At 41.7% G+C, this 27,764-nt stretch overlaps 3 protein-coding genes across 5 annotated transcripts in view; 2 read left to right on the top strand and 1 right to left on the bottom strand.

Moving 5' to 3' along the window:
• Window positions 1–9,262, top strand: part of KPNA1 (karyopherin subunit alpha 1) — a 50,265-nt gene extending 41,003 nt beyond the window's left edge. Inside the window, exons 12-14 of the mRNA XM_056502619.1 lie at window positions 1,775–1,902; window positions 2,629–2,807; window positions 3,743–9,262. Coding sequence (XP_056358594.1) covers window positions 1,775–1,902; window positions 2,629–2,807; window positions 3,743–3,930 — 495 coding nt within the window. The 3' untranslated portion in view covers window positions 3,931–9,262. The remainder of the gene's footprint in view (window positions 1–1,774; window positions 1,903–2,628; window positions 2,808–3,742) is intronic.
• A 1,561-nt stretch (window positions 9,263–10,823) lies between these two features.
• On the bottom strand, window positions 10,824–18,930 carry FAM162A (family with sequence similarity 162 member A). Of its 2 annotated transcripts, none has more exons than XM_056502652.1 (5): window positions 18,678–18,930; window positions 17,637–17,756; window positions 15,355–15,487; window positions 12,111–12,219; window positions 10,824–11,082 (listed from the first exon to the last, which is right to left on the bottom strand). In XM_056502652.1, exons 1-5 carry the CDS (start codon window positions 18,691–18,693, stop codon window positions 10,996–10,998), a joined length of 465 nt encoding a protein of 154 aa, XP_056358627.1. In that variant the 5' UTR covers window positions 18,694–18,930; the 3' UTR covers window positions 10,824–10,995. The 2 variants fall into 2 exon arrangements, with proteins under 2 accessions (XP_056358627.1, XP_056358635.1); XM_056502660.1 differs by lacking the exon at window positions 18,678–18,930 and adding an exon at window positions 18,547–18,631.
• MIX23 (mitochondrial matrix import factor 23) lies at window positions 18,726–26,814 on the top strand. 2 transcript variants are annotated; one of them, XM_056502629.1, is made up of 5 exons: window positions 18,726–19,055; window positions 20,079–20,204; window positions 20,696–20,842; window positions 23,020–23,079; window positions 26,518–26,814. In XM_056502629.1, the coding sequence occupies exons 1-5, from the start codon at window positions 18,726–18,728 to the stop codon at window positions 26,566–26,568; spliced, it is 714 nt and encodes a 237-aa protein (XP_056358604.1). In that variant the 3' UTR covers window positions 26,569–26,814. The 2 variants fall into 2 exon arrangements, with proteins under 2 accessions (XP_056358604.1, XP_056358613.1); XM_056502638.1 differs by lacking the exon at window positions 23,020–23,079.
• Window positions 26,815–27,764: the final 950 nt, after the last annotated feature.

The following is a 27,764-nucleotide window of genomic DNA, read 5'->3' as shown; positions in this document are numbered from 1 at the left end:
CAGTGGTTGATGCTGAGACCTTCACCTGCTCCAGTTTGCAGGGGCCCTTTCATCCAAGGCCTGACACTGGTTGCTGACCCCAAATTCACGTTTTATGGGACCTGATTTCATGCCCGTTTGAGCTGCTGAGACACCCACCCAATCTAGCTACTGGCCCCAAGGAGACAAGGGGTCTGAGGTCTGGTCCAAAGTGAGTCATGCTCGGTTGCTAGCACCTAATCTTTATGGTGCTCAGGTGGGATAGAAAGAGTGGTTACTTAGAAAAATAGTTAAGAAAGGATTCATTATTAAGTTTTGAACAGTTGCACTTGTCCCTGTCATCAGTTACAAAGTCCAGGCTGGCTCTCTGCTTGTAGTTTCTTAATGACCTATTAACTAATGATGGAAACCTTTTCTTCTTTGTGATTGTTTCCCTATCCCTTGTCTGTCAGGTTTGTGTCACTGCTTCCTGTTATTTGTATCTGCTTTTGAGCTGGAAAGGTCCTTGATCTGATAACCTTAATGAAACAGATGCTCTCATGTTCCACATACCCTTACAGTGATAATTGCACAAATTAATGGGGTTTTTTTGTGGTAAAGTATGTGAGGGGGTAAAACGCATCTCATTTTAAGATACTTTTCTGTTTTTCAATTTTTTAAAATAGCTGGCTCCTGTTTATGACCTGTCACTTTCAGCAGTCATATTCTAAAATTTCAGTTAAGGACACTTTTTCAAATATTCTTGGCAATGTACAAATGTAATACAACATGGCATGATGGAAGTAGTAGCTTTTCTTGAGGACCCCAGATTGCTGTATCGGAAGTGTGGATTCTTTGGTATAGGGAGAGCATGTTTGTGGGCCTGTTGATACAGCTGATAGGCTGTATGGATTACAAAGCTGATGCAGTGTGGATGCCCAGACAAACAGGAAGGATAAAAGAAACAATCAAACAATAGTTTTCTTTTTACCAGGTTAGCCATTCACTGTATGAATTGACTGTAGCTTTTTGCTGTATGTAATCTGTTTTCTTCTACAGAGCTCTGTGAAAAGGATGTTTTTGACTTTCTTTGGATTTCCCTTTGTTATTTCTGTGATGATTTATACTTGTAAAGCAGTAGATGAGAAAAGTAATCCTAAGATCTTGCTTGTTTGAATGATCCTTATCAAAGTTTCAAATCCTTGTCATAGGTGTGTAAGAAAACTGGCTTAATTTTTTGTCCTATTGCAAGAGGATGTTTTCATTAGTTACCAGAAACTTAGAATTGCTGCCCAAATGCTCACTGGCTTATGTTGCTTTGTTGAGCTAAGCAGAGAACCCTACTACCAAGTCATCAGTGCTTTGTCTTTTGTGGTTGCTTGTTTTGAGCAGTTCTTACATTAACAACTTTGCTCTGTTGTCTCACCCACTGGAAACATATTATGGCACACAGGCCTATGAAGTTTAAGGGATCTGAATGATATAATGGTTTACTGACTTAATAGCTGAGAGGTTTACTGCCTGGAAAAATAAGGGAAGTATGGCATTCTTTTGCTGTCAGTATAATTAAGTAACTCATTAGGTACGACAGTCACTTGAATATGAATGTGTTTTGAATTCATTTAGAATAAGAACAGACCATGACAATAACTAAGGTGTTGAATGTAAAGCTGGAAACTGATTCATCCATTTTGATATTTGATAAAGTGACATTCCATGGTTTAATGTGTTATGCTGGACGTGGACATTAACTAACTCAGGACAAAAGTTATTTCTAATTTTTATGATAACCCTGCCATGTCATTTGTTTTTGCAGACAGTCATAGATGCCCATATCTTCCCAGCTCTTATAAATATTTTGCAAACGGCTGAGTTTCGGACGAGGAAGGAAGCTGCTTGGGCAATCACAAATGCTACATCAGGAGGCTCTGCCGAACAGATCAAGTACGAAATTGTTTAAAACTTTCAGTGATATAGACTGAGTTAGTGTTTGTTCAAGAAAACAAACTGTCAGCCTAGAAACTGGAAAAGCTTTCAGTATGCTTTCAGTGCTGTATCCAGAGAGACTGTGTCCTTGTTATGAATAAGCCTTTCATTCCTTCAGGGAGAAATCGTAAAAGTATTTCATCTGTAATACTTACTTACATAATTGAATCATTTGTCTTATGTGAAAAAAACCTAAATGCAGCTTTTAAACTGAGTGGTGTCGAGTATAACAGAGTGCAGTAGCAGTCTGGAGAGGAGTAGCTCAGCCCCTCAGACGATGGCATCATGTGCATTGTTTCTCCTGTTGAGCTTATACCAGTACATTATGGTTATATACAGTTTTGTATAAAGTAAAAAAAAAAGACTTTACAAGCATGTTAAATTAATAGAATTGCTCCTTATAGAAAATGAGCTACCATTATAGAAATACAGATTATGGCACAAAAAATTCAATATTTCATAGCTATATAGAGTGAGACAGAGAAAGGATTTTAAAGCTATTTTCATTGTTTCAGCAGAATTGACTAGACAGAAATAGATGTCTGTAATTTCTCTAACTTTCCAGTCAAGTTGATACTTTATTTGATTATTTTGATTTTTTTGACCTTTGTACTAAGTGCTTAAATGGCTATACCAATTATAATTTTGCAGACGATTTACTGGGTTCCGTGTGATGTTTTTTAGGTATTTAGTAGAACTGGGATGCATCAAACCACTCTGTGACCTCCTTACAGTAATGGACTCCAAGATTGTGCAAGTAGCACTGAATGGGCTGGAGAACATCCTGAGGCTTGGAGAGCAGGAATCCAAACGCAGCGATACTGGCATTAATCCTTACTGCGCTCTTATTGAAGAAGCGTATGGTATGAGCAAAACATCTGGGGAAGTCAGGGGGTACAGAAATGGTCACAAGCCCGTTGGAGTCTCAGCAGGCCCAGTTCTGTTAATGACCTTATCACTGTTATTGAAAATAACCTGTTCTTTGATAAGTCTCCAGAGTACTCCATCTTCTACATTGTCTTTGTCTATGTATGGATTGGAGACAGAAAGTACAGATCTTCTTTTCTTGATTCATACAGAGTAAAAGGTGTTAACAAGAAAACCACTACAATTCCCAGTAGTAGAGATTTACTAGAATGGCTAACACTTGGATTTCTTTATCGTATCATTCCTTGATGTATTATTTTTCTTTGTATCTGACTTCAAGGCTTGAGTTTGCCCATGTGCTTAATGCCTGCCCAAAAACTGGTTGCCTGAGTTTAACTGCATTGTGTACATACATATTATACGGGTTGGGAATCCTTGGAAGTTTGGAATACTTGTCCAGACACATCAGCTCTAATCTGGTGTTGGTTAGTACTGATGGGATGGATCTAGTCCAGGTTGGATTAGATGATTATCAGAAGTCTATTTCAGCTTACACATAGGTGATTTTGTAGTCACAGTCTTCATAAAGAAAGCACTGTGAACACGCTTTTAGGAAACACAGACCTAAAAGTCTCTTCAGAGTAAGTGTTTGAGTCCTTGTTCTTTACCCATTCAAGCTTGTTAATTTTTTAGTGAAAGGGACAGAAGGCAAACAGGCAGATGGAAAGTACAAAACACATAACACAGTTACAGAGATCTCTGTAGTTCAAACTGGCTTTCCTTGCTTCTGGAGAGTACAAGTTGGATACAGGTTTCCATAGAGGGGCCTGTTATTTCTGAAGGCGGGAGAGAATTGTGGAACAGACTGAAAATTATCATGGTCATATCCTTTGACTGAGCTGTAACTTTTATGTACTGCTTTTCTCTGCAGGCCTGGACAAGATCGAATTCCTGCAGAGCCATGAGAATCAAGAGATTTATCAGAAGGCCTTTGATCTGATTGAGCACTACTTTGGAACAGAGGATGAAGACAGCAGCATTGCCCCACAAGTGGATATCAATCAGCAACAGTACATCTTCCAGCAGTGTGAGGCTCCCATGGAAGGCTTCCAGCTTTGAGGTGCCCCTGTGCTGTGTGCTCCTCTACCTAGCCAATCCTGTTGTCGAGCCACAAGCCACCCGTGGAGTGATTCTCTTAATGTTTTCCATAACCCTGTTTGCGCTCATTCGCTTGCCTTGTGCACATGCTCTTACATAACGTCTGGAAAACTTTCGGCTCTCCATGGCAGGATGCCCCCTCCTTGGTGAGGGGTTGCCAGAATCACCCTTCTCCTCTAGATTCTGAATCTCTCCACTGTCATCTTTGTGGAGTTGAGGCACCTCTCTATACTTTGAGATATTCCCTGTTCCTATTACAGGAAAGTAATCCCTCCTCCACTTGGCACTCCTGGCCTCCACCCCCACTCCTGGCATCCAAGAGAAGGCTGCATTTCTCTTGTATTTGGTGCAGAGTGTGCCTGCAGTCCAGGGAGACATTCAGCCTTTCTGAGAACGTAGCTGAATTCATCCCTCGTGTTCTCCCCTGGATGCCTCTTTGGACGGCTGCAAGAAATGCATCAAACCTTCACACGCAATCTATCTACCTTGCTGTATGTGCCAGCTGGGGTTATTGGCATGAGGAACATGTTACAAACAATGGAGTAAGTTCTCTATCCCCCGCAACAACAGGCTGCAATGGACATGTTTTGTGGTTCTTGGAAATACTGAACGCATCTGGCCCCATCCCGTCTCAACGCTGAGCTCCCAAGTTGGATTGCAGACCACTGTGGAGATTTGTATACCTTCCCAGTTTTTCCTCTCCATACACAAAAATAGTGACCTGTGAATAGGTCACTCTTAACACCTCCCCAGAAATGACTTTCCAAAACGGCTTCTAGAATGGAGAAACTGGCCCCACTTCTGTTTGCCAGCACCGTTTGATCCAGCTGGACCTTCCTTAAAGATCAAGCCCTTTCTGGCTCCATGCTCCAGAGCCTGGTTCCTGGTATTCTAGTTATGGCTGAAAAGTTCCTGTCTGCCTCTTTACATTTTTACACAGTGTGACTTGAACAGATTTGTCTTCTGAAAAGTTAACTTCTGAATACAGAAATCTTAATTTGTAAAACTTGGCACAAGGAGTGTTAGATCTCCTTTTCATTTTCATGAGACAAGAGCTTCCTCTCCAGCTCACCTGATGGAATATAGTCCTCCTGGTCAAGGCCCTTATTTAACTAAAATGACACTACATTTGCAGGATAGTACTATTACATCTGGATCCACCTGGCCCTCTCATTTCACTTTTACCTTTCACTGTTTATGAGACTTCAGGTGAATTAGCATGGAACGCATGGTTCCTCCAGGTGACATCTGTAAGGCATCGTTGACTGCATGGCAGCTGCTGTACGCAGCTGGAGACTGCCCTTCTGCTAGCAGCATGTTCTTGGCTCTGCAACCTGCTTGGATCACAGACCTCTGATGCAAAGGCCAGCCACTCCTCACTGAGTTCAGCTGACACTGACACCAAACTCTTCACACAACTGGGGAGATGCTGCCTGATTGAAAGTGGCAGTTCCATTTCGGAGAATGCAGTGGATTCCTAGGCTGTCTGCTCTCCCCTGCATCGGGCTATGTTCTTTCAGGCCATTTTGGATGCTTGGAACACACATTTGTCCAGTGTAAACATTTCAAAATCACCACTGTACCTGTGGTACATGTTCATGGCAGAACTGTCTTCAAGATCCTCATGACTCCTCTCAGTGATAGCCACTGCAAAAGCAAAACCAGCCCATTGGATACAGCGTTATAAAAACACATAAGTCACTTGTCATACTGTTGAAAGAAGCTAGGCAAAGGCCTGAACATCAGCTCTGTGTGACCATTATATTTAAATAAAGTCTTCTGTCTCTGCTTCAGGATGGAGACTCTGACCTGTGTGGCCACTGCAGAAGCCATCTGCTGCCTCCCTAGCTAAGCCAGTTGGCCTCCACTTTCCCTCTCCCAGTTATTTTCTCTAGTGCTGCTTTGTGCTGAAGGAACATTTAGTTTACTGCACTTGATCTGTAAATGGACTTCAATTCTTTGTAATTTTAGGGGGTTAAATTTGGTGGTTAATTTAAAAAAAAGCAAAAAAAACCCTCAATGTTGCCTTTACATCACATATAAATAACTGTGTTTCTCTTTTCTTGAAGGGTGATAGAAGCACTGATTAGTAGCAAAATCTTGTTTTAGCTTTTGGATTTTTTTGTGCTGGATTTTTTTACGTGTAAATTTCCAATAACATGTCATTTCTATAAGATTTGTTTAAAACCATGTACCTCTTATTGGATGGTATAAAAATGCTACATATTTTGTAAACAAATCTGAGCAAAGTGTGTGTGCATATATTCTGTATATTCATATATGTATATTCTGTGTATATATACACTAGCGTGTATATATACATATATACACACACACATATATATATATACACACATGCATAAAGTGTGTGTATATATATACAAACCTATATATCTATATATATAAGTGTTTTCTCTTCCAGGCTAGTGAAAACAATGTGGTGCATTGGCGTTTCCCTCCCCTGCCCCCCAAGAAAGTAATGACAATTGCCTCTAAATGAGTGAATTAAAAAAGAGTCCATTTAAGCTGACTGGTGTGCCTTCCTCTGTAAGGAGCCTGGCCAGTATTTGTTACTTTTGCCGTGGATATGTGAATTCAGAGCAGATAAGTCTAAATCCTTAAATTTGGTATGTTTGTTTGAAGTGACAGGCCTGGTTGATGCAGGTAATATTGTTGTCCTAAATACTTAGACCGTGTAAGGCATTTGACTGGTACTGCATAATATTTTGAGTGAAAACCACACCAATACAAGAATCAACATGGCACACATTAAATTGTTTAAAATGTGGCTAACTCATAGGTCTCAATGTAATTTTAAATGGTGCTTACTTGAGTGTATTTCCATCAGGATCTCCCAGCAACCAGTTTTTGGTGTTGCTTTACTTAGCCTTATTAATAGGTTGAAAAAAACCAAAATCTACTTCTAACAAAGGCTGCAAATTAAGTGAGTACAGAAGGGAGATGAGACTTGTGAATTATAAAAGGAAAAGCTCACTAATACAGACTAATCAGAATTACTTGGTAGAGCCAGACATGTAGTGAAATGTTACCCATCTAATAAATAACATTCAGGTCACAAACTAAGGACTCTGTTTTGGATGAAAAGTGCCAGTGAAAGTATCATTTATAGCATATTGTTTGAACAGTGCTTCCTAACACGGTTCTGTGTGGCTGTGTCCATTGCTAGAAGCACCGAAACCGGTATTCTCTGCTCTCCTGATGGATGTGCTCAGACAGGGACCATCTCAGAGAATACTTCTAGCTGCTACTTTTGTGAAGGTCATGCTGTGTTTTGAATGATCTGTTGTTGGTTTGTGTCTAAGTAAGAGGCAGCATGGTCTCATGTAGAGGGTAGGTGAGGGAGCTGTTGGAATTCTTGGGTTCTTCTCTTAGCTCTGTCAGGCAGCATGTAATGCTAGAAAAGTGTCTCATATTTTCTTCAAAGTTGAAATACACGCATTGGTTTCTGTCTGCTTGTAGAGATCTGATCTAAGCATCTAACAAAAGCCTCACAGGCTGGTAATGAGAATTTATTGAATTCTTTTTGAGATATAAGGAATGAGGTGGAAGCACTGCACTGAGATTTTAACAATGTCTGTTTTAAACTGGGTCTTAGAGAAAGGAAGATGCAGGACCGCCTGGAATTGCTATCTAGCAGTCCAGCATACAGATCTCTAATGCCAATAAAGTTGTGTTTTGTTTGGGCAGCACACAGGAGCCATCATTTTTTCTGTTGGTAAAGTTCCCAGGGCAGCATGGCAGACAAGGTCAGTGTCTTGGATTCAGAAGGATACAAAGGGTGATGGAGCAGGTTACTGAAAGCTCTGTAACTAAGCCAGGGCCAGCACTTGGGGCTCCTGGGAAGGTATCACACATTCATTTGAGGGAACTGCAGCCTAGAGACTTCAGCCTATTCCTAAATTCATGTGTTTGTTCCTTGATGCTAATCAAATACAGATGGTTGAAGACCCTTTGCCTAATGTTATAAGAAGGGAGGAAGGCAATGACCCTGGATCTGTGTTCTTAGAACTGTTTTTTTTTTTTTTTGTCAGCACCCAAGACTATTGAAGAACTAAATTGCAGCAACCACGTGGTCCTACAAGTGACAGTGCTCCTGGCAATACACTTCTCTGCTTCTCTAGGGACTTACAGAACAGCTGCTTTACCTCTGTGCACTTGATCTCAATACCTTAAAGTATCTCAATAGCTTAAAGTAAATCCCCATCTCTTCCAGTATGATTCTTTTTGCTTCTGGAAGTTGGCACAATGCATCATTGGTACTCTCCCATGCCAATTTTAGACTTCAAGATCTTCTTTAGTAGAAAAGTTAGCAAGACCTCTTTGTGTACTGCTGTGGCTCCTGCTCGTTCCACTGAGGCAGTGTGGGAGTTGTCAGGTGATTGCTGCATTATGAAGTTTCAGCTGCCTCTGGACCAGGTACAGCAATAAGGCACATCGTATAGGATTGATAAACTGGACTGTTCTGGATAAATGGGAATGGTGTTACAGACCAAGCAAAAGGGGAGAAAGAAAATGAGGTACCTTTTAAGGTTTAGTATGTTTCTTCCATTGTGCACTGTTGAAAGGCTTTGTGCTAAGCTGTGAGCTCTCAGTGATCTGAGGGGTGTTAAATTCTCCCATCAGCTGGACTGGCTGCTTTGGCCAGAAAAGTGTCCTGGTTTTGTAACTGCTGTCCATGTTCAGAAGTGCTTCTTGGAAGCCATTACACCAGGAAAGAGGTGGTTCCTTTCACTGCCTCACTGAGAAAGATTTACATAATTTTATAGTATCCAGCTACTTCCAAAGAAAACAGTACAGTGGTTGGGAGCAAGCCAGAGACCACCCAAAGCCAATTGTCTTGGGCTTTGTTTTGTTTCAGCTTCTGCATAGGCTCAAGTCTCAAACCAAAGTTGGGCAGTGATGCAGAGTCTTTATGGCAGATTCTGAAATGGTGGAAATACTAAGATGACAGGAGGAGACATGAGCTTTTGTCAAACCACTGGGCCAGACTTCAGTTTTTGAGTAAATGGCACAAAGCTTACAGAAATTTAAAATTAAAGACTGGTGACTGTTGCTGCTCTTAAGTGTTGCTTTTGAAGTGGTGTTTTGAATATTTTTATTTGAAGTACTTTACCAGCTGGATGGGTCAAAATAGTTTCATTTCCAAAACTAGGAGAGGTACCTGCTAGTTCTGTTCAGAGAGTGCACTCAGAGGTGTGTACTGAAAGGGTGATATTTTTGAGATGCACAATTTTAAGCTTAGGCATCACCAAGCATAAATTAAAAGTTTTTCTTCACAGAAACCTGAAATGCTGTCTGAAATGCACATTCTCTTTTTTGGTGTCGTTTAGTACATATATGACCACAGGCATGTAATCAGGCAAGATTTTGTTTTGGTTCCCACCTGTGTGCCACTGGTGTGTCATGGAAAATCTGTTCACATACCTGCAGTGAAATTAAACATGTCTTGCATTCATTGCTAATTAAGTGGATAAATCTGTGCAATCCTGCTCTGCTTGATTGACAGTGTACTTATGATGATTTTCATCCAGAGACTCCAATGACAGGTCATTGTATCACCTGAAGGTTGTGACTTCGGTGGTGGAATTGACGACACAGCTCGTCTGATGGGTTACATCTCACTGTGGTACTCAGAAATGGAATTCAGAGATGAACTGCAGCACCTAGTGAAGATTTACCCTGCATTTTTGTAAGGCTCTTGATTTTTCAGCAATACTGCTAATTTTTAGGAGTACAATAAAAATAATCTCTCTCTCTCTGAGAAGGTTCACAAACTAATTTTGTTAAACTGATATATGTCTCTTGTGGTTTGGGAGTCCCCAGGGCCAGTCAGCAGGGCAGTGCTGGGCAGTAACATAGTTTTGAGCAGACCTGAAACTTCCAATCTTTCCAAATTAACTGAAAGGAGGAAGGAAAATACTTCCTCTGGTTGCTGCAGGCTCTTCAACGTCAATAGTGTGTGACTGGGCCCAATGCCAGAAATAGCACTCTTGAGACTTTAGGTGGGCCTAGGATGATGAAAGCACAGACAATTTAAAAGTGCAAAATATGTATAAATCTAATTGAGATTCATAAAGAAAATTCATAGTAGCAGAGAGCAGGAATACTCATGTGCTTCTAGTAAATCTTACAGTATAGGTTGAAGCTGTTGCTCAGTACTCCTCTGTTCCCTCAGCTTGGATGTTCTCTCATTTCACTGCCAGCTCTGCTTGTGTCAGCTGCAACACCATGGTTCTCTGGAATGCTATTTCACCTCTTCATCTCCTTCCTTGTTTCTTGAAGGCAGGCAGTTCTTCACAGGAAGTTATCCCTCACTTAAATGCGGACAGAATTACAGGACCTTTCATTTTGCTTATGTTTGTGCAGGTCAGACAGTAACTTTTGGCTCAAGGGTGCCCTTAATAATTGTTCTGTCTTGCACAAGGAGGAACATGTGGATTATTTGAAGTAGCTGGTACCAATACAGAATAAATTCGGTTCCATTCTTGCTGAGGAAACCTGAAATAGTCAGTGATAGTGGATGACTGGCTAGTGAAGGTATTTTGTTTGTAGAAGCACGGACGTGCAAGTGGAAACCAAATGGACCATTCTTTTGTATTACAGTTACCTTCCAGTAATTGGTAAGTAAGAACATGAGACTTCATGCAGGGGATTGGTACCAAGAATGCAGATACAGGTTCTGCAGTACTTCTTTTAAAAGATGCTTAGTCTGGTGCACAGCACATGGGAAACAATTACATTGCTTATCCACTGTGCTCATGTGTCCTGTCCCACTAACTATGAAGAAAAGAGTTTGGAAGAAAGGGGCTATTATTAGGAAAAGAAAATAGCTATTTCTGATTTTATTGGTTATAGGACAACTTATTTATTCTTTCTTGAGCAGTGCACAGAACTTGTATGAGTGTACAGAACTAACGTACAGGAAAGATACGATGGTATCTTGCTCTCAGTGATGAAAGGGACTTTGCTTTTCTACCCCAGTCCTTGATCGCTTCATTTCCTCGTCTATGGTTTAGCAGATGCACCTTCAGCTCTCCACTGGGCTTTCTTCTCCAGGTTTATGCTTGTAAGAGATTCATGTCTTTTCACAGCCTACCATGTAATAAGATCATCAGTTACCACTTGAAGCTTGAATCAATATCTTACAAAGTACTTGACCTATCCTTACCAAGTTCTGTCAGCTTTAATGCCAGGAAGCCAAGAGGGTTAAAATAAAATATTGAGAGATTATTTTGGTTGAAAGTAATTACTTTTCTGGGAATAAATTAAATCCTTTTTTCAAGGCACTAGCAGATTCATTCTGTGCTTCTGGTCAGTATTTAATTCTGATCTGATTTTCATGAGAGAGAGATACTAGAAACAAATCAAAAGTTCATATCAGAGACTCTCAATATTTTGATATGGAAGGGACCACATGGATCATCAATTCCAGCTCTTCAGTGAATGGTCCACTGGGGGATCAAACTTGCAACCTTGGCATTATTAGCACCATTCTCTGGCCAACTGAGCTCATCTCAGGAAACATAAATCATTCCAGCTGCTTTGAAAACAAGGATTCCAAAGTAGCTGTCCTCTCTTCCTTGTATTTGCATTCATGCTAGTCCAGTACAGAGGAGATGCTCTGGGAATCATCAGATCTTTACTGTTAAAGCCAGGAAAAATCCTTCCACTGTTTCATTTTAATCGACATCCTAACAGAAATGTCAGGTGACAGTAGCTCACAGTGCTGGGGTTAAGAGTTAAGACTGTCACTACTTTTAAGATTTCTCTAGAATCCAGTAGTCCACAGAAACCAGACCTGAACACTGTCATCAGAAGAAAGGTAGCATAACAAATAAGGTTCTTCTGCCACACAGATGCTTTAATCTCAGAGGTTTTTGTTTGTTTTTTTTTTTAAAGGAAGCATCTTAACAGTGACATCATCCTTTTCTGATGGGAATTAGTCAGTAAGGGTCACTTCTGGGGAACCAGGAGGACTTGTTAAAATTTTGTTCAGTGATAAAATGACAAAACCCCTCAAAACAAACAAAATACCAAACCCCCAGAGCAAGACAGTATTAAAAATCGATACAGAACTAAGAAGTTTAAATGAAGATTTATTTGCCCTTTTCTGTGCTTACCTCCTTCCCTCTGACCACCATGGCAATGCATCCCACTATTGTCAAGGCAATCATGAAATAGCTGAACTTCACACGCAGGGTGGTCTTAGCTGCTCTCACTGTTTCAAGCCTCAAGAAAGAATAAAAGAACAGACTCACTATCAGAGACCCAAATAATTCACTTGGCTAATTATTTAATTTCTCCTAGTGTGCTGTCTTGGTAGTTTTGTGTAATGCTAACAGCACTTCGCTATTTGCACAAAGTTTTATAAGAACAGGAAAGGCTGATTCCCTACATACCTTGGAAGATACTTGGTAACAGAGGCAGTCCTCTCAAAACAAACCCATTCCTCTCTGGAAACAAACCCATCTTTTAAAACTTTGCTTACTCAATTGTTAAAATGCAGCTTTTGCAGACCACTTGACTGCAATGCAAAGAAGGAAGGCTGCAAGATTTAAGTATGGATGTTCATTATGGAAAGAACAGGAAAAAGAGAGGAACGGTATAACCAATATAATATTTTTCTTACTGTCAGCTCCCTCTGTGCTCACTACCACCTTCAGGTATCTGCAAAGTCAAGGAGAACTCACCTGTATTACAATTGTGATTATTAATTCACCCATATTATAATTGTGTTTTACTATTAATATAGTAAAGCATGCATTTTTCTCTCAATAGCAGAAGTCTGGTAAAACCCAAAATACAGTTTTAGCAGCTGAGAGTTTCTTGGGCAGAGGGAAGCATTAGCACAGCTTTGCAACTTCTTTTGCCTGAACTTCAAAATGGTTTCATTTATGATGCAGTCTTTTTTTCCAGAAAGGTGCTTCCTCTGCTGCAGGACTTAAAAGGGCCGTAAGTAACACACAGGCTGCTGAATGCAACATTCAGAAATTCTGAATAGGACTTGGTAAAAGACCAGTGGTCCCCACTCTTGCTGGAGTAAATAGTGTTAAAGAGAAACAAAGGAGGTGTGGAGGATTGTAAGCTTTCCAACATCAGCTTTGAACAGAAGAACTCTTTAATTTTTTTTTTTTTAATTCTAGGGGGCTTAGCTAGCCACACCAATAGCTACAGCACCCTTTTGGGAAATCTGTTGCTTACTCTGCTGTTATCTTTTAAAAACCAGAAGTCTTCCACCAGAAGAGTAGCAGTTATTAACACCTTCCAGCTGTACATGTGAAGAGTAAAAGCAAAAGATCATTTATTTTGAGTTAAATTCTGAAGATCATTCTACCCAAATGACATCTTGGTTTACAGCAGGTTTTAAGTCTGTGTTAGAGAGAACACTGCAAGAAAGGCCAGTGAAGCATTAATGCTTTTTAGAAGTGCTTTCCACAATAACCAAAGACCTACACCTTGTATATTTAACTCTCCTTGCAGAATTTAGGGCAGGTAACTCCCTTCTCAAGGAGGGCTGATATTCTCACTGAAAAGATTTGGCACATGACAGAATTCCAGAAGACTGGAAAAACACCAACATTATGTGATAAAAAGAACAAATGCATCAAACTAGGTTAATTATACCCTGAAACTAACATGAAGAATGGATTGAATCAAACTGGGAAATGATTACTCTATATAAATATAAGTGAATATGGAATCTTGACCCTTACATTTGGAAGAAAAAAAAGATACTTAAGGATCCATGATAGTTCAGCATGGTAAATCACACAGGACCTGAGAGCTGAGAAGTTCTGTTCTTGTTTTTGTCAGAGCATTGATTTAAGTACAAGATTTCTGATCATAGGGAACAAACACATCCATCTACAATGAAACTAATGTTTAATTTTAACATCCAGATTATTTGCTTCTGCTAATAATCTGCAGTGAAAGCCTTGAGTGCAGGCTGCAATTAAGCTGAAATGTATAGTAGTAGGATTTTAAAGTTTGCTAGTAATTTTGGAAATATCTTAGATGTGTTAAGAATTTACAAGAGCAAAAGGCAGATACCTAAACACAACTTGCATTTTAAATCAGTTCAGTGGCTAAGTTTAACATTTGTTTAATAAACAGGTTGCTTCATCACATTTTACAAGATTACTGAGTTATATCTCAAGCTCTTACAACCCACAATTAATTTCAGATTAAATAATTAATCTCAGAACAGGAAAACAAGTTTTTGTGCTTTTATAGTTCTCAGTTGTCTTCTTGGATTTGGCTGAATTATTTGTCTAAATAAAAATAATTCCCTATGCACTTGCAAAAATGGTCAGCTTTTATCAGAAGTTGGTTTGTCCTTTCAATAAACTACTGAAATCAATCACTCTGTTAACTCTGTTTTTTTAAAAACACTCATAACAAACGTTTGGTATGCAAAAATATATCAAGTGATAGTAAGTTTTAATAATTTACTCCTGTAGTTTCAAGAAGAATGATTCAATACAAAATGGAAGGATTCTACTTTTAACAAAATTTATTCATTGTGATACATTTAAATACAGGAGTGGATCTTTAATTCCCACACAGTGCATCCAAACCATAGAGAAGATATTTAAGAGGGCAGCTACATAATTTTCTTACTCAAGTAGCGCAAGATTTACTGTTTCTTTTTAATTTAAATAATGTATTTAAAAGCATTATGAGCATGTTTTAAAAGACAATTATACTACCACTAGGAGTGTTTTTTAAACCAATAGTTGTCTGCTGTTGATAAGTTTGATCTTTATTTTGGTGTGCAAACCAGAACATCCAGTTTTATTTTCTACTTCACACTGGACAAAGCTTTGAGATTTTGACTGAGCAGCAACAGGGAAATTTTGACTATATATCGTTAGAGAGCCTTTAAACTGTTAGTTTAAACTCCAGCAGTAAAGGAAGTTGGCCTATGGCCTTTAGATAATCACTAATAAATACTTTATGTGTGTTTCATTTATTTTATAGCTGCATATGAAAGTTTCCCACAGCAAAAGACTGACATATAATGAAAAACACTAGAAAAAGTTCACACTAATGTTTGAAAATGTTTCTAATTGTGAGAGAAGAATAAAAATGAACTGATCTGACATGGCTTTTTAATGAAACAACTGATAAATGCTGGTCAACCCTTTGCAAAAAAGAAGAAAGAAAATCAAGAGGGATACATTATCTTAGTACAAGAGAATTTCATCAAGGTCATTTCATCTACAAGGATGATACACCAAACACAGATTTTTCAGCTGTGCAAGCTGTCCATTCCTTTTAAGAAAAGTTATTTTGGAGTTGTATTCAAGTACCTTATTTCTGCATAGACAAAGTCTCTTTTACAGCTTTAAAAGCAACACTTACGAGACAGTCTCTGGTATATCCTCTGCCTTTTTGAAATGGCCTGCCCACACCAAAAACCTTCTCTCCCAGTCTGTAGGCTTGTATCCAGGCACCCCCGAAGCAGATCGACCTAAAATACCTCCAACAAAACGCACTAAGACAAAAAACAAAACACCACCAAAAATAACAGTCAGAGAGATGGTCAGAGCTGTAACAAAACCAGTTAGGGTGAGAACTTTAAATATGATTGCTAGAGGTGGTTAGAGAATGAAAAGTGTATCACAGTTTAACAAACATGTAAATACGGATTAAACTGAAGCCATGTAAGGAAAGCCAAATCTTCCCCAAAACCTCTGTATCTGAAGGTCTAAATATGCAGAAGCTGCTTCACCAGATAAGCTTCCTAAGGTGCTGTTTTTCTATTTCATTTCAATAAGGTTAAAAAAGAAGTAATCAAGTGGAACAGCTATAGAAAAGCCAACATGCTGCACAGTAATAATAAAAGCCAATATAATGTCACAGAATGTTAACTTCTTCAGGCAGTCTAAGATTTTTCTCTTACCTGAAGGTATAAATAAACAGATATAGGCAAAGATTGGACACGTAATTTTCAGGTCAGTCTTTCAAACTTCATATATAAAATATTCATATTTTAACGGGAAGCTTTTAATATATAACATACCATTAAAATCTAAGAAACAAAGTGCAAAAATAGACAGCTTTTTCCTTTTTTCTTTCAAATAACAGGCAGTATCCTGTATGGCTGTGTTCTCCCTCATGGATTCATGCATTATTTCAGAAGTGGGGTGGATACAGTTTGCTGACATCAGCAGGTTATTAAAAAACATAAAGAAGAGGGCTGATCCCAAAACGCCACAAGGCTTCAGAACCCAGACTCAATGAACTGGCCTGGGAACGCCCTTGTCCACAAACAGGAAGCAATTCCAGTTCACACATCAATGGCAGACTCTACCCTCACTTATTAATCATTACATAGACCTGAGCAAAGCCTTGGAGTTCCACAGTGGTTTTGGCAAGTAACAGAAAGGAAAAACTCTGTAAGTGATGAGGAACTCAGACAAACACAACAGCACTACTGTGCCTCTGTGTAAAACCCTGACTCCAGCTTTTTGAAAAGCATGGGAAATACTTAGAGGGAGCTGAAATAGAATGAGCACAGAGAACACTGGGAAGGATAGCCACAGGTATGGAATGGTTGCCATGTAAGAAACTGTGCCACAGACTGAGACCCTTTGGCCTGGAAAAGCAGTGACTCTTCAGCCCAGCAGAGCTTTGTAAAAGACATTGGGAGTGCGGGTTATAATGAGGTCTTGGTTTGGAGGGGGTACTGAATAAAGGAAAAACAGATTATAAAAAAGTACACATCGGGTTCAAAAACAAACACAAGACTGTTGCTGAGGAATTTCTTCTTCTTAGAAGAATTCTTCTCAGAGAAGAAATTCTTAGGGAATTTTAGCATCCACATTCTTAGAGAATGTGGATGCTAAAATACATTCAGCTTCAAGAAACTGGGTAAATTTCTGGGGAAAAAAAAAAAAAATTCAGTGAAGACTATTAAATACCAAGATGTCTCTTCCTTAGGTTCTTGTTGTAGGTTACCATTCCCACTTCACAAAAACATAAGGGACTTCCTTTATTGGCCACTGCTGGAGACATCACACTTTTAAGGAGACCTTTTGTCCTACCCAGTGCAGCTGATTCATGTTTTTAACACACAGTCATGCCAAATGCTTCACATCTGTGTGCTCCTTTTCTCCTGCATGGATGGGCCATAAGGAATCTGTGATACAGGGAGCACAGAACTGTCCCATATGTAGTGAAAAAATCTTCCATAGCCTGAGCTTTTCCTGACCAGCTTAAACAAGAACAATTCAGACACTTCCCTGCAGGGCACGTTCAGTTTTTGGAATAGCTGGAGGTGGCTGCACCCTGGAAAACTGTAAAAGTCTTTTAGCTCACACAACACTCCTAAACATGAATAGTTTATAGTGGGGCTGAACAGGCAGTTCCACAGCAGAGCTGAGAAGTCTCAGTGTAGGAGCGTGCACTAGATAAGGCTCTGTTGATCTGCTACAAAGTGAATGCTGTGTGACCCTCACAAGGGGAAATATTCACCCCTGGCTTGTTGTTAGAAAACAAGACTTTACCAAGCTTAATGCTCCATTTTTCAGTCTAGAGACCAAAACTCTCACAAAATCAGATTCCTGTTCAGATGACTGCAGCACGGATATGCGAGTATTCCATGGCATGAAACATTCCACAACTCTATCAAAGACTCTTACTCTTTGACTGAAGGTCTCGCTGGGGTTTAATGCACAGCCTTCTGCTTATCTTCAGGTCTGCTCCCTCGGTCATCCTCAGAACTGAGGGAATATTTCTTCCCAGCAGTTTAACAGCCATATCTGGAAGAAGAAGCAGAGAAAGCAAGGAGGCCAAATTTAGCTCAGAGCAATAGAAAGTAGGAACTAGCTTTTCAATAGAAGCATTTGAGGGGGATTTTTAACACAAGAGGGGAAAAAAAGAAAGAAATAGGTACAAATGAAGGCAAGAAGTACAGATTTTTAGTTGTAACAGCCTACCAAAGAAATTAAAACTTGTTTTTAAGGTACACCTTGAGCTTGCTCAATAATCTTACATAAATGTGAATACAATTAAATTAATTTAGGAAGAAAAAAAAAAAAGAATGCAAGCTAACGTCCTACCAGCAATTTCTAGAACACATTACACATCGCAGTTTCCAGGAACTCGTCTATACATATGCTTCAGATACACTTTGGATGGTGCTACTTCAAGGACTGCACACTAGCATTCTACCAATCTTGTCATATCCCAAAAGTATCGGCAGAGTCAACTCAAAAAGCAGAATCTTTAGTACTGAGAGGTAACTACTTTGTAACGCATTAGAAAAGGCCGAGGCACCTTATACACAAACACATACTTTAAAGAAAGTGCTTCTAATGCATTCATTAATATAATGAAAGTTTTGGGAAAAAAAATCCCAACCAAACTAACTCAGAAAGGCAAAAAGGGCGCTTTAAAAAAATATAAAATGAGTTGTTTGTTTTTTCCTTCGTTATTCGGTCTGAAGGTGTGTCTCCTAAGGCCCTTTACTTTCGAGGTACACTACAGTCCCGCTCACCCCCAACGAAACCTGACCGTTTTCAAGCTCTTTAGGGAAACCGAGGCACAGACCCACTCCTGTCACTGTTGGAACGCCAGTCCTTCAGTCGCGGCCCCTCACGCTCGGCTTCGCCCCGGCCGCGGCCGCCTCGCTCCGGGCCCGCCCCTCGGGCCCCGGCCCCTCCCTGCTGCCCCTCACTCACCCGCGCGGCCCCACATGGCGCTGCCTCGGGCCTGCTGGGCGCCGCTCAATGTCACCGCTGGGCCCCGCCCCGGGCCCACGATTGGAGGGAGCGGCGCCGCGGGACGCTCGGGCCGCTGGGGCCAGCACCGCCTACGCTGGGGGCGGCCGGAGCTCTCCCAAAGGCCGGAGGTGGCGAAGGGGCCGCGGGGCCGCTGCCGGTGGAGATGCCCGGCCGGGGGCCGCTGTGCCGGGGGCCGCGCTCCGGCGGGTCCCGCCCCGCTCCGCCCCGCGCGTCATCCCGGCTCCCCGCCGGATTGGGCGCCGCCGCGCCCTCGGCCGATCCAGGATGGCGGCGCCCAGCGGAGCCGCGGGCTGCGAGGACTTCGCCGAGTTCCAGGTAACCCGCGCGGGGCGCGCAGGGCCGAGCCGGGCGCTGCCGCCACCGCCGCCTCCTCCTCCCGTGCCCGCGCCCCGCGCGCTTCCGCCGCCTCCCGGCGAGCGGCCCCGCGGGAGCGCGCGCCCCGTGCGCGAGGTCACCCCGCTGCTCGCGGCCGGCGGGATGCGGCGGGACGGAGCGGGATCCGGCCTTCCCCTCCCCTTCCCTCATCCCTCCGGCGGGAAGGGGCCCGGCACCTCCCCTTCCCCGCAGTCCCTTTCCCGGGACGGAGCGCTCGCGGCGCGGGAGCCCCGCGGGCGGCGGGAGCTCCGCAGGCGCCTCCGCGGCGTTAAGGGAGCGTGAGGTGCCGGCCGTGCCCTCGGCGGCGGGAGCGGGGCCCAGGCCGGCGGGGCCGTGCGAACCGGCCTGCTTCGAGAACGCGGAACCCCAGAACGTGCTGAGGAGCTGGGACCCTCAGGAATCACCGAGTCCAGCTCCTGGCCCTGCACAGAACCCCCCGAGGGTCACACCATGTGCCTGAGAGCGTTGTCCGAACACATCCTGAACTCTGTCGGGCTTGGTGCTGTGACCCCTGCCCTGAGGAGCTGCTCCAGGGCCCGCCACTCTCTGAGTGAAAAACTTTTTCCTGGGATCCAACCTAAAACCTTCCCCGGCTCAGCTTCCTGCGCCCCAGAATGGTTGGGGGTTTTATTCAAAGTTTGCCGTTTTGGTGCAGGTTGCCCCCAGTTTCCTGGGGTCTGGGGGACTGGGACTTGAGCACAGGCTCTTCAGCCTGTTCATGCTGCTTGCAGGGCCAGAGGACTTCAGGGGACATCAGTTACTCTCCCTGCTCTGGCCTTTGCTGCCAAGGAAATTCCATGGTTTGCAGCACATGCTTCTGCATGTTGGATTGTTTCTTTGGTGTGCTTCTAACTCTTTGTAAGGAATCCTATTTAATTTCTATTAAAACGCTTAACTATGCAAAATTTTTTGTGGTAGGCTTTTCTGAGAAATATAACCAAGTATCTCTCCTTTTTAATACAGGAGCTGCTCAGGGTGATGAGGACAATCGATGACAGAATTGTTCATGAGCTAAATACTACGATTCCAACAGCTTCCTTTGTGGGGAAAGTTGATCCTGGCCAGACGTGTAAAGAGCTGTATGAATCTGTGAGTGTACACGCCTTCCACTTTCAGCTCCCTTCCTTGCTCTGTCATGTGCAATGGTCAGTAAAGCATCCTCAGTGTCTGAGGAAAGCACTGCCTTTGTAGAGCCTGCTTTGTATATTCCTAACTGTCCTGCTTAACATCTCCACACACTGCTCCACTTTAAGACCATGCAGGGAAGTTTTTTGTTCTGCAATATTGATCCTTTGATGATCTTTTAAAAAGGGTGCTTGCTTTTCCTGCTGCTCTGCAAGACTCCTTGTGTTTACCTTTGACTTTTGATCAACTTGGTAAGAGCAAGAACAACAGGATAGTCTGAGTTGAGAGTAGCTGCTGCTTAAAGCAGCATGTTTCCCACATGTGGATTATGAATTCAAAGGGATTTCTGTAGGCACAGCAATACCATGACTTTAGAAAGTGTCTCTTTAAACTTCTAACTAGGAGGTTTTTATTCTCGAATGAGTCACTGTGACTTTCTTTCTCTCCCCACTTAGCTGATGGATGCTCACACCAAGAGAGAAAGAATCATCAAAAACTGCATCTCTCAGACTTCTGCTGCAGTGAAAACTCTCAAAGAAGAGAGGGAAAAGACCCCTGAAGATGCAGCATTATTAAAGCAACTCAGGAAAGAGCAGACAAAGGTGAGTGGTGGAGCCTTCTAGAGATCACTTATAGAGGAAGAAGTGGGTATCTTTCCCAAATGGGAAGACCAGTGTGTAATAGAAGGAACCTGAGGTGGATCCTGAGTCAAGCAGTCTTGTTGGGTCTTGTGAGAATTATTTTCCCAAGGCCTCAAGGCAGAGAGCTGCTTTTATCCTGCAAGTGGAGCATTTCCTGAGATTCTTTTACACAAATGCTGTAGAAGAACACACGTTCTTTACCATGGTGAATTCTGACCTTCACTGACTGACACCACTGAGTCACAGCTTAACTTTTCCTGTTCTCTACAAGATGCTTCCAGGCAACCTTGAATTCCACTTACATAACAATGTTTTTGCTGTTTGGTGTTTCTTGGATTAATATTTGGAGTACCTTGTGATGGTGGGAGAGAGACTTCTAGGTTTGCATACGGAATTCTAATGTGCAAATGCCCTCTCAACCTTCTGGCCTCTGGGTGGAAAGTGTAGTTTACCAGAGATGACCACAGGGGATTGAGTATCAGAAGTGGAGAAGGGAATCCCACTGAAGTTCTCATCCCACTTCCAGGACCCCTTTTGGATAAGGAAAAGGATACTGAGAGAACCATGTGGTAGATGAGCAGTTTTATTCTTAAAGCCTCACTTACTGGACTGCTAACAAGCATGGATATTAGTTAGGAAAACAGAGTGGTAGCTTAGTATTTTCTACAAATTTTGTTAACAGAGCCAGTTCTTTAAATCATTTAGTTACTGAGCCTGAAATCTCTCACTGAAAACACTGGGAGCATCACAATGATAGTGTCTAATGATTGGAGGTGCTTCAAATGTTAAAAGCAATCCATGATTTAGAAACATCTCAGAATTTTTTTATGAGATCACCCCTGCGCTTTTTTTTTTTTTAATTTATTTTAGTTTTAAGAGTGGGAATTTCAAATACCTATTCACTTGCTTGCAATACACATCTCTTTTCCGTTGTTATGTGTGTTTCTCTCATCTTGCTAGGTGTACAACTTGGAAGACTTCATGCAAAATTATTACTTCTGGGTCACTGAATGAGAAAACTTGGAGCAGTAGTTTCTTTAAAGTGCTAAAGATCCTCTGAGTGTTTATTTTATAGAGACTTATCCTGGTCGTCCAGTCATTCTGGATTCTGGATTGTTATTTCAAACAGATTAAAGTCCTGTTGAGCTGGGGAAAGTGCATCCAATGACTGTTAGCAACTCTTGTGTCCCTGGATATCTTGGAAAGTTTCTTGTGGGATCGCTGTCTTGGCTTGCACCTGTTCACCAGGCCTCTAATTGGAACCATGTATTGAAAATGGATAAACTCTGACTCAGTCTGTTGTGTTAAAGACTCTAACAAGAAGGCATCCTAAATTTGGGCAAAAATGGCAGATGGTTCTTAAATCTCCTATTGCTTCAGGACTAAATTACCTGAACACAACTGTCATACCTGCCCCTCAGGGTTTCTAATAGATGTGAAACAAAGAGATTCTTATCCTTCTCATGGGTCAAGTGAGTGCTCAAGAACTGTGTATTGGTGGTAGTTCTTGCCAGAGCTTTTGCATCTGTGTAGAGCTGATTTGTCCTTCAGTGATGACATAAAATATTAACTGGTTCAGATGGCATGAACAACACATGCTCAGACTGCAAACCCTTTTTGGTCACTGCACTGAGTAGATGGCAAATGAAGCAGAGGGTGTCTGTTCATAACCTTAGTTTAAAATCCACGATCCTAGCTGGATTCCTAGCTTCACCAGCTTCATATATGAATCCAATAATGCAGGAGTGGCAACTCAAGGCTGCAGAGCTAACTCCAATCCTGGTATTCCTTGTGCTGAGTGCTTGAATTAGGTGCAGTTATTTGTGCCTGTGAAGCCATCAATGTTAATTAGTTAATTGTTAGTAAATCTTGATGGGCATTATTTAGGAATAGAGCATGAGTAATCAGGATCTACTGCCAGGCTGTGAGTCTGCCTTTACTGTGCCCTTGCAGACTTGTGTGTGCCCTGAGCATTGGCTGACTGGAAAGGCCAGGCTCTTGGACTTTGGTTTGCACCATCAGGGGAGATGTGCACCTGGTGCTGGGGTTGAGAGCTGGATGGTTGCAATGGTAGTAAATACTGAAGGCTGCAGGGAGACCTGTTTGACAGTAACCTTTTTATCTGTTATTTTCTGCAGTTGAAATTGATGCAGTCGGAGCTCAATGTTGAAGAAGTGGTAAACGACAGAAGCTGGAAGGTACTCAGTCATTTAATAGTGATGATGTTCTGTCCCAACAGACAGTCCTGCACTGGAGGTGTGGGACTGGTGCCTTATGAAACAGATTAACTAGAAATAGGTGAGGGCAGTGCTGGGGGAAATGCTTCAAGTCAGTCATTTTTCCAGTTCTGGATGCAGAGCTCAAAGATTTCAGTTACAATGCCAGGGGAAGAAAAGCATCTGATTTAGCAGGGAGGAAAGACTGTGGATTATTCTCTGTGTCCCTTTCTCCCCCTTGCCAGTGGCCAAGCACTTTGTAGGCTTTTCTGTGGTGACTTCTCTGCAAAGCTTTGCACAACCTCTAACAATATCAGAGAGATGAATCTTTCACATTTACCTGTATCTGGTGCTGATCACAGCTCTGAGCAGAGCCCAGGGGAAGGTGAAGCTGTAGAAGTTGAATCCTTTCCTGGTGGAGTTTTCTGAGGCTTGAATGGATACTCCTTGGTGCAAAGGGCAGCCTTGCCATTGCTCTCCTGTGTCAGCAGAGGGTGCAGATCACCCTCTGGATTGATGGCCCCAAAGTCTATCTGGTGATTTTAACACTGATCTTAAATTCTGAGATGGCTGTATTGTGTCACTGCAGCTTTTCACATCTGGCATCCTTTTCTGGTTTGATGTAGCTTTTCAGAGCTCTCAATACTGCAGAGAGAACCTCTTTCTCTCTCTAAATGTAAAAAGAATTTTTGCAAATAGCTAGTACTAGCTGCACCTTCCTTTTTAATCCCTACTTCTTGATTTTAGTCCCCTAGCTGGCACCAGTAAAACTAATAAAGCTTTATGTCTTGGGTGTATGTCAGTAACCTCAGTGCAGGCTGATGAAATGAGCATTTACACAGTTTTCTGCTTGTTTTGCTATCAGTACACCTCTGTACTGTCCCAAAAAGCTAAGCATGCACTTCAGTTTAATTTTAAACCCACTCAGATCTGGCTAAGCAATGCCACAGCCTTAATAACAACATGGTGCTGGTCACCAGGGACAAATATTTTATGGCAACTCTGCTGTAGGGAAACAGCCCAGACCCTAATCTTCATTAATGATCCCAGAGTTTTCTTGTAGCTGCATTAAGCTTTTAGTGGTGACAGAACTGTCTAACTTTTCCCTGAAGATGGAGAGTTTATAAACAGTGAGGTATGCATGGTGCAGGGGTCACCTGCTAGTGTATTGCTTAGCCAATGTTCGACTGGGGCTTAAAGAGAAATATTTCTTGGTTTTATCTTCAGCTCTGCTAAACTATGCCCTGAATATACAGATAAATGGCCCCTTTAGCTGCCCATAAAAATGTCCCTGATGGAATTAGAATCAGTCGTGGTTTCAGACCAAATGCAATTTGTTACATGGAAGTGATTATTGGTGTGCAGGCTGTTTTACTGTCGTAGACTTCTGTTTGGGAAGTACACTTGTGTTTTTCCATTTATCCTAAGGAACTGAAAACTAATTGGAAAAATCTGATTAGGAAACATTTTTTTAAAATATTGGCTGACTGTGGCAATAGTGGCATATAGAAGGATGCTGCTTTAGAGAAATTTATGCAGTAGAATTTGGATGATACCAAACCAGGAATTGACTTTCATACAAGACATTTGCATTAGTCTCTGTCCAGCACCTCCACATTGGAGTTTATTGTTGGAGTGGTTTATACAAATATGTAAAAGCCAGCAAAATCAAACTTTTGCATAGTAACATGGATTTTAAGGTTTCTCAGCCATTGCTTTTCCTTAAAAATGTCTGAAAAATGAGCATAGCACTTCATAGGTAGACCAGTGGATTTAAGTGGCCTAAGTAGCACACTGAGATCTGCGAGCCAATGATCCTAAAAGTAGGAGAGAGTGTTAGTAAGACTGTGGAGTTACTGTTGAAGATACTTTGAAAGTTAGCATGATAGCAAGCAGCTGGTGTGTTGTTTGATGCTAGAAACCCTTGCAGTGCTTTAGAGAGTATTTCCAGCACCCTTTTAGACATATATGGGATTAAAATATCATAAACAGACAATGGACAAAAAAATTGTGTGATTTATTGTAATAAAATGTTTATGAATTGGACCTGCTGTTGCTCTTAATTTCTACAGTTTCCTCCTGTCACTGATTTCAAACCTTTACCTCGTCTAAACTCTTCCAGAGTTGTCTGTTCCACGTGGTAACATAATGGCTGCACGTTTCTATGTGTGAAAGGACCTATATGACAACTTTTGTTTTCTGCAGTATGAAGCAGTTTGTAATACATGTCTATTTCTTAAAATAAATAAAATTTGAAAGGTAATTGAAAATTACTCCAAAATTGTTGAGAAGCAATGCTGTAACTAATGTGTGCTCCCGGCTTCACTTTTGCTGAAGTTGCCATAGGTTGTGAACTGTGAATATGAAGATCAGCTGTAGAAGATTCTAGGAAGGTAGAGCTTGAAACAATGTATTTATAGAAAGTGTTGGATAACTTGCCCAAAATTACAAGATCACTCACTTTGCACATAAAGCCAGTGGGAGAGCTCATGAAACTTCATATCCTGATGATCACAGGCACTTGGATCTGCCAAATCCCTGGACAGCTTGGCAAAATATGCTCTTGTGGGAATGCTGGTGGGATAACCAACACCTGCCAGAGCCTCAGCTTGGTGTCAGGTGATGCTCGTGTTGCTTTCAGGACTTGTGCTAGACAAGTTGAGATAAAAACTGATAAATAACTAAATTGCTTGTGAAGAGCACCTGCAGTCTTGGTAGGAGCCTGTGTTTTGCTTTGGATTCAGACTGCCGTACTTTAAATAGTCACGTTTATTGGCCCTCTTTGGGCAGGCCAGCAGCAGTTCAAGCTAAATATACATGATCCTCAGTATCCAGTTCTGGAGACTAAATTTTACCTAGAGGAAGTGCCAGAGGTGAGTGAGGCAGGAGTGCTGTGCCCTTTGCAGGGAGCAGCAGCATTGGCACAGGCAGGCAGATCACTGGAAGTGTGCATGTGGCTTCCAGGGGCCCTTGCCCCTCTTCTTGGCTGTCATGCCAATGTAAAATGTGCCTGCTCAGGAAAGACAGGAATACAGCACCCAAGTTTGAATGCCAAAGTGAACCTGACAGAACCGTTCATTAGCCTTCCAACAATTATTTCCCTCCCTTTTAAAAACAACAAGGCATCAGCATTTTTGATGATAACAGCCTGCCAGGATTAAGATTCTGCATTATCTGAGGGAGAACACTTAGTGCTGTGCAGTCTCCCAACATCAGGCAGCAAACTTTGGATTTACTAAAGCCAGGAGAGAAGGTGAATGGAGATGGATGTCTTGGTAAGTGCCATTTATTGATACCTCAGAGCTGGGCAGCTTGAGATGGGTGCTACATGAAGAGGTAGTTGCCTGAACTATCTGTGAAGTTCTGCTCATTTCCTGGATGGGTCTGACTCACTTTTGCTCTTCTGTTTTGGTGTCTCAGGTATTTAACGAGCGGTGCCGAATTCACTACAAGCCTCCGAAGAGTCAATGATGATGTGTGGTATTTTCCATCAAGGTGGTCCATAACTGTGAGAACCAAACTGGAAAGAGACCTTGGGTGAGCTGAACTGGGACCCTCCAGAACCAGTAGAACCCAGTCTTGTTATGTTTTGGACCTGCTTAGCTGAATTCTCAAGCTTGAAATGATTCTCCTGTAATTAAGAGAAAACAATTCATCTTTTGTACAAAATATGTGAACAAATGAGTTTTATAGTATTAAAACAATTTTCAAATGGAATGCAAAACTGGCATCTTTCTTGAACTTGCTCAGCTTCAGTGATCTCAGAGGGGAAGAAACAGTAAAACCCATCCTAAGCAGGGAGGACAAGGCTCTCCCTGAGCTGGTGCCTGCTAAAATATCAGTGAATGTGGTCTTTTTGTGGAAATAATCTGCTGAAGTCTGAAAGAAAATAAAAATTACAGACTGATCCGCAAATGTAGTAGGTTCAGCATCTCTGAAAGTCAGAAGTTACCAGCCTTGTTCTGAACTGCTCAACACGAGCAGCAGTGGCTCAGCTGTGTGTGGGTACAGGTTTGCCATTGCTCCTGCAGTGCTGACAGACAGTATCTGTTGCTTACTGCCCTTTGGTCTGTGTTACCAACTTCTGGAGTTTACATTTATATGGGGAATGTGGCATCGGTTAAAACCACTTTGGTTTGGAGCTAAAGATGTGTCTCATTTGGGAATGAGACTGTCCAGGGACCCTTTTTTGTCCCTCCTTCTGAACCTTTAAGATTACTTCTCAAGGTGAATTGTGTTTGAGCTGAGGAAATAGCTGTGCATACCTGATCCTGTTAATCCTTGCCCTGGTGTTGTGCTTAGAAAGCTTTAATGCAGCACCCCTGCAGTAACACAGCATTTAAAGGCAGATGAGTAGGAGGAAAGCTGAATTGCTGCAATTACACCTGTATATTTTACTTTATACTTTTTATTTTTTATTTATCTCAGATAGGCTGACAGTCAAGTGACAAGGTCTGTGTGATTGCCAGCTGATATGATCTTAAGAACCACTGAACTTAAACAGAGTCCTAAAAATACAGGCCCTATCTTGCAAACACTTTGGAATTCAGCAACAACAATGAAATTACTGGATATACTCTCATCCCTAAAGCTTTGCATATATAGGGAGTGGGAAATAAATGAAGGAACGTACCTGTGTTACTGAGAGCTGGCAAAGATCAGTGCAG

Source organism: Oenanthe melanoleuca, chromosome 1, assembly GCF_029582105.1.
Source record: "Oenanthe melanoleuca isolate GR-GAL-2019-014 chromosome 1, OMel1.0, whole genome shotgun sequence".
Lineage (NCBI taxonomy): Eukaryota > Metazoa > Chordata > Aves > Passeriformes > Muscicapidae > Oenanthe > Oenanthe melanoleuca.
This window is presented reverse-complemented; position numbering and strand designations above follow the sequence as displayed.

Bases quoted from the DNA above. Each gene is read 5' to 3' on its own strand.
- FAM162A (XM_056502652.1), bottom strand. The intron at 15,488-17,636 runs GTAAGAGTCTTT...TTTTTGTCTTAG, and splicing joins GCGAGACCTTCAGTCAAAGA to TGCGTTTTGTTGGAGGTATT. The intron at 12,220-15,354 runs GTAAGTGTTGCT...TTCTTTCTTGAG, and splicing joins GATATACCAGAGACTGTCTC to GCTTGAAACAGTGAGAGCAG.
- MIX23 (XM_056502629.1), top strand. From the start codon at position 18,726: ATGTCACCGCTGGGCCCCGCCCCGGGCCCACGATTGGAGGGAGCGGCG. The intron at 19,056-20,078 runs GTAACCCGCGCG...TTTTTAATACAG, and splicing joins AGGACTTCGCCGAGTTCCAG to GAGCTGCTCAGGGTGATGAG. The intron at 20,843-23,019 runs GTGAGTGGTGGA...TATTTTCTGCAG, and splicing joins TCAGGAAAGAGCAGACAAAG to TTGAAATTGATGCAGTCGGA.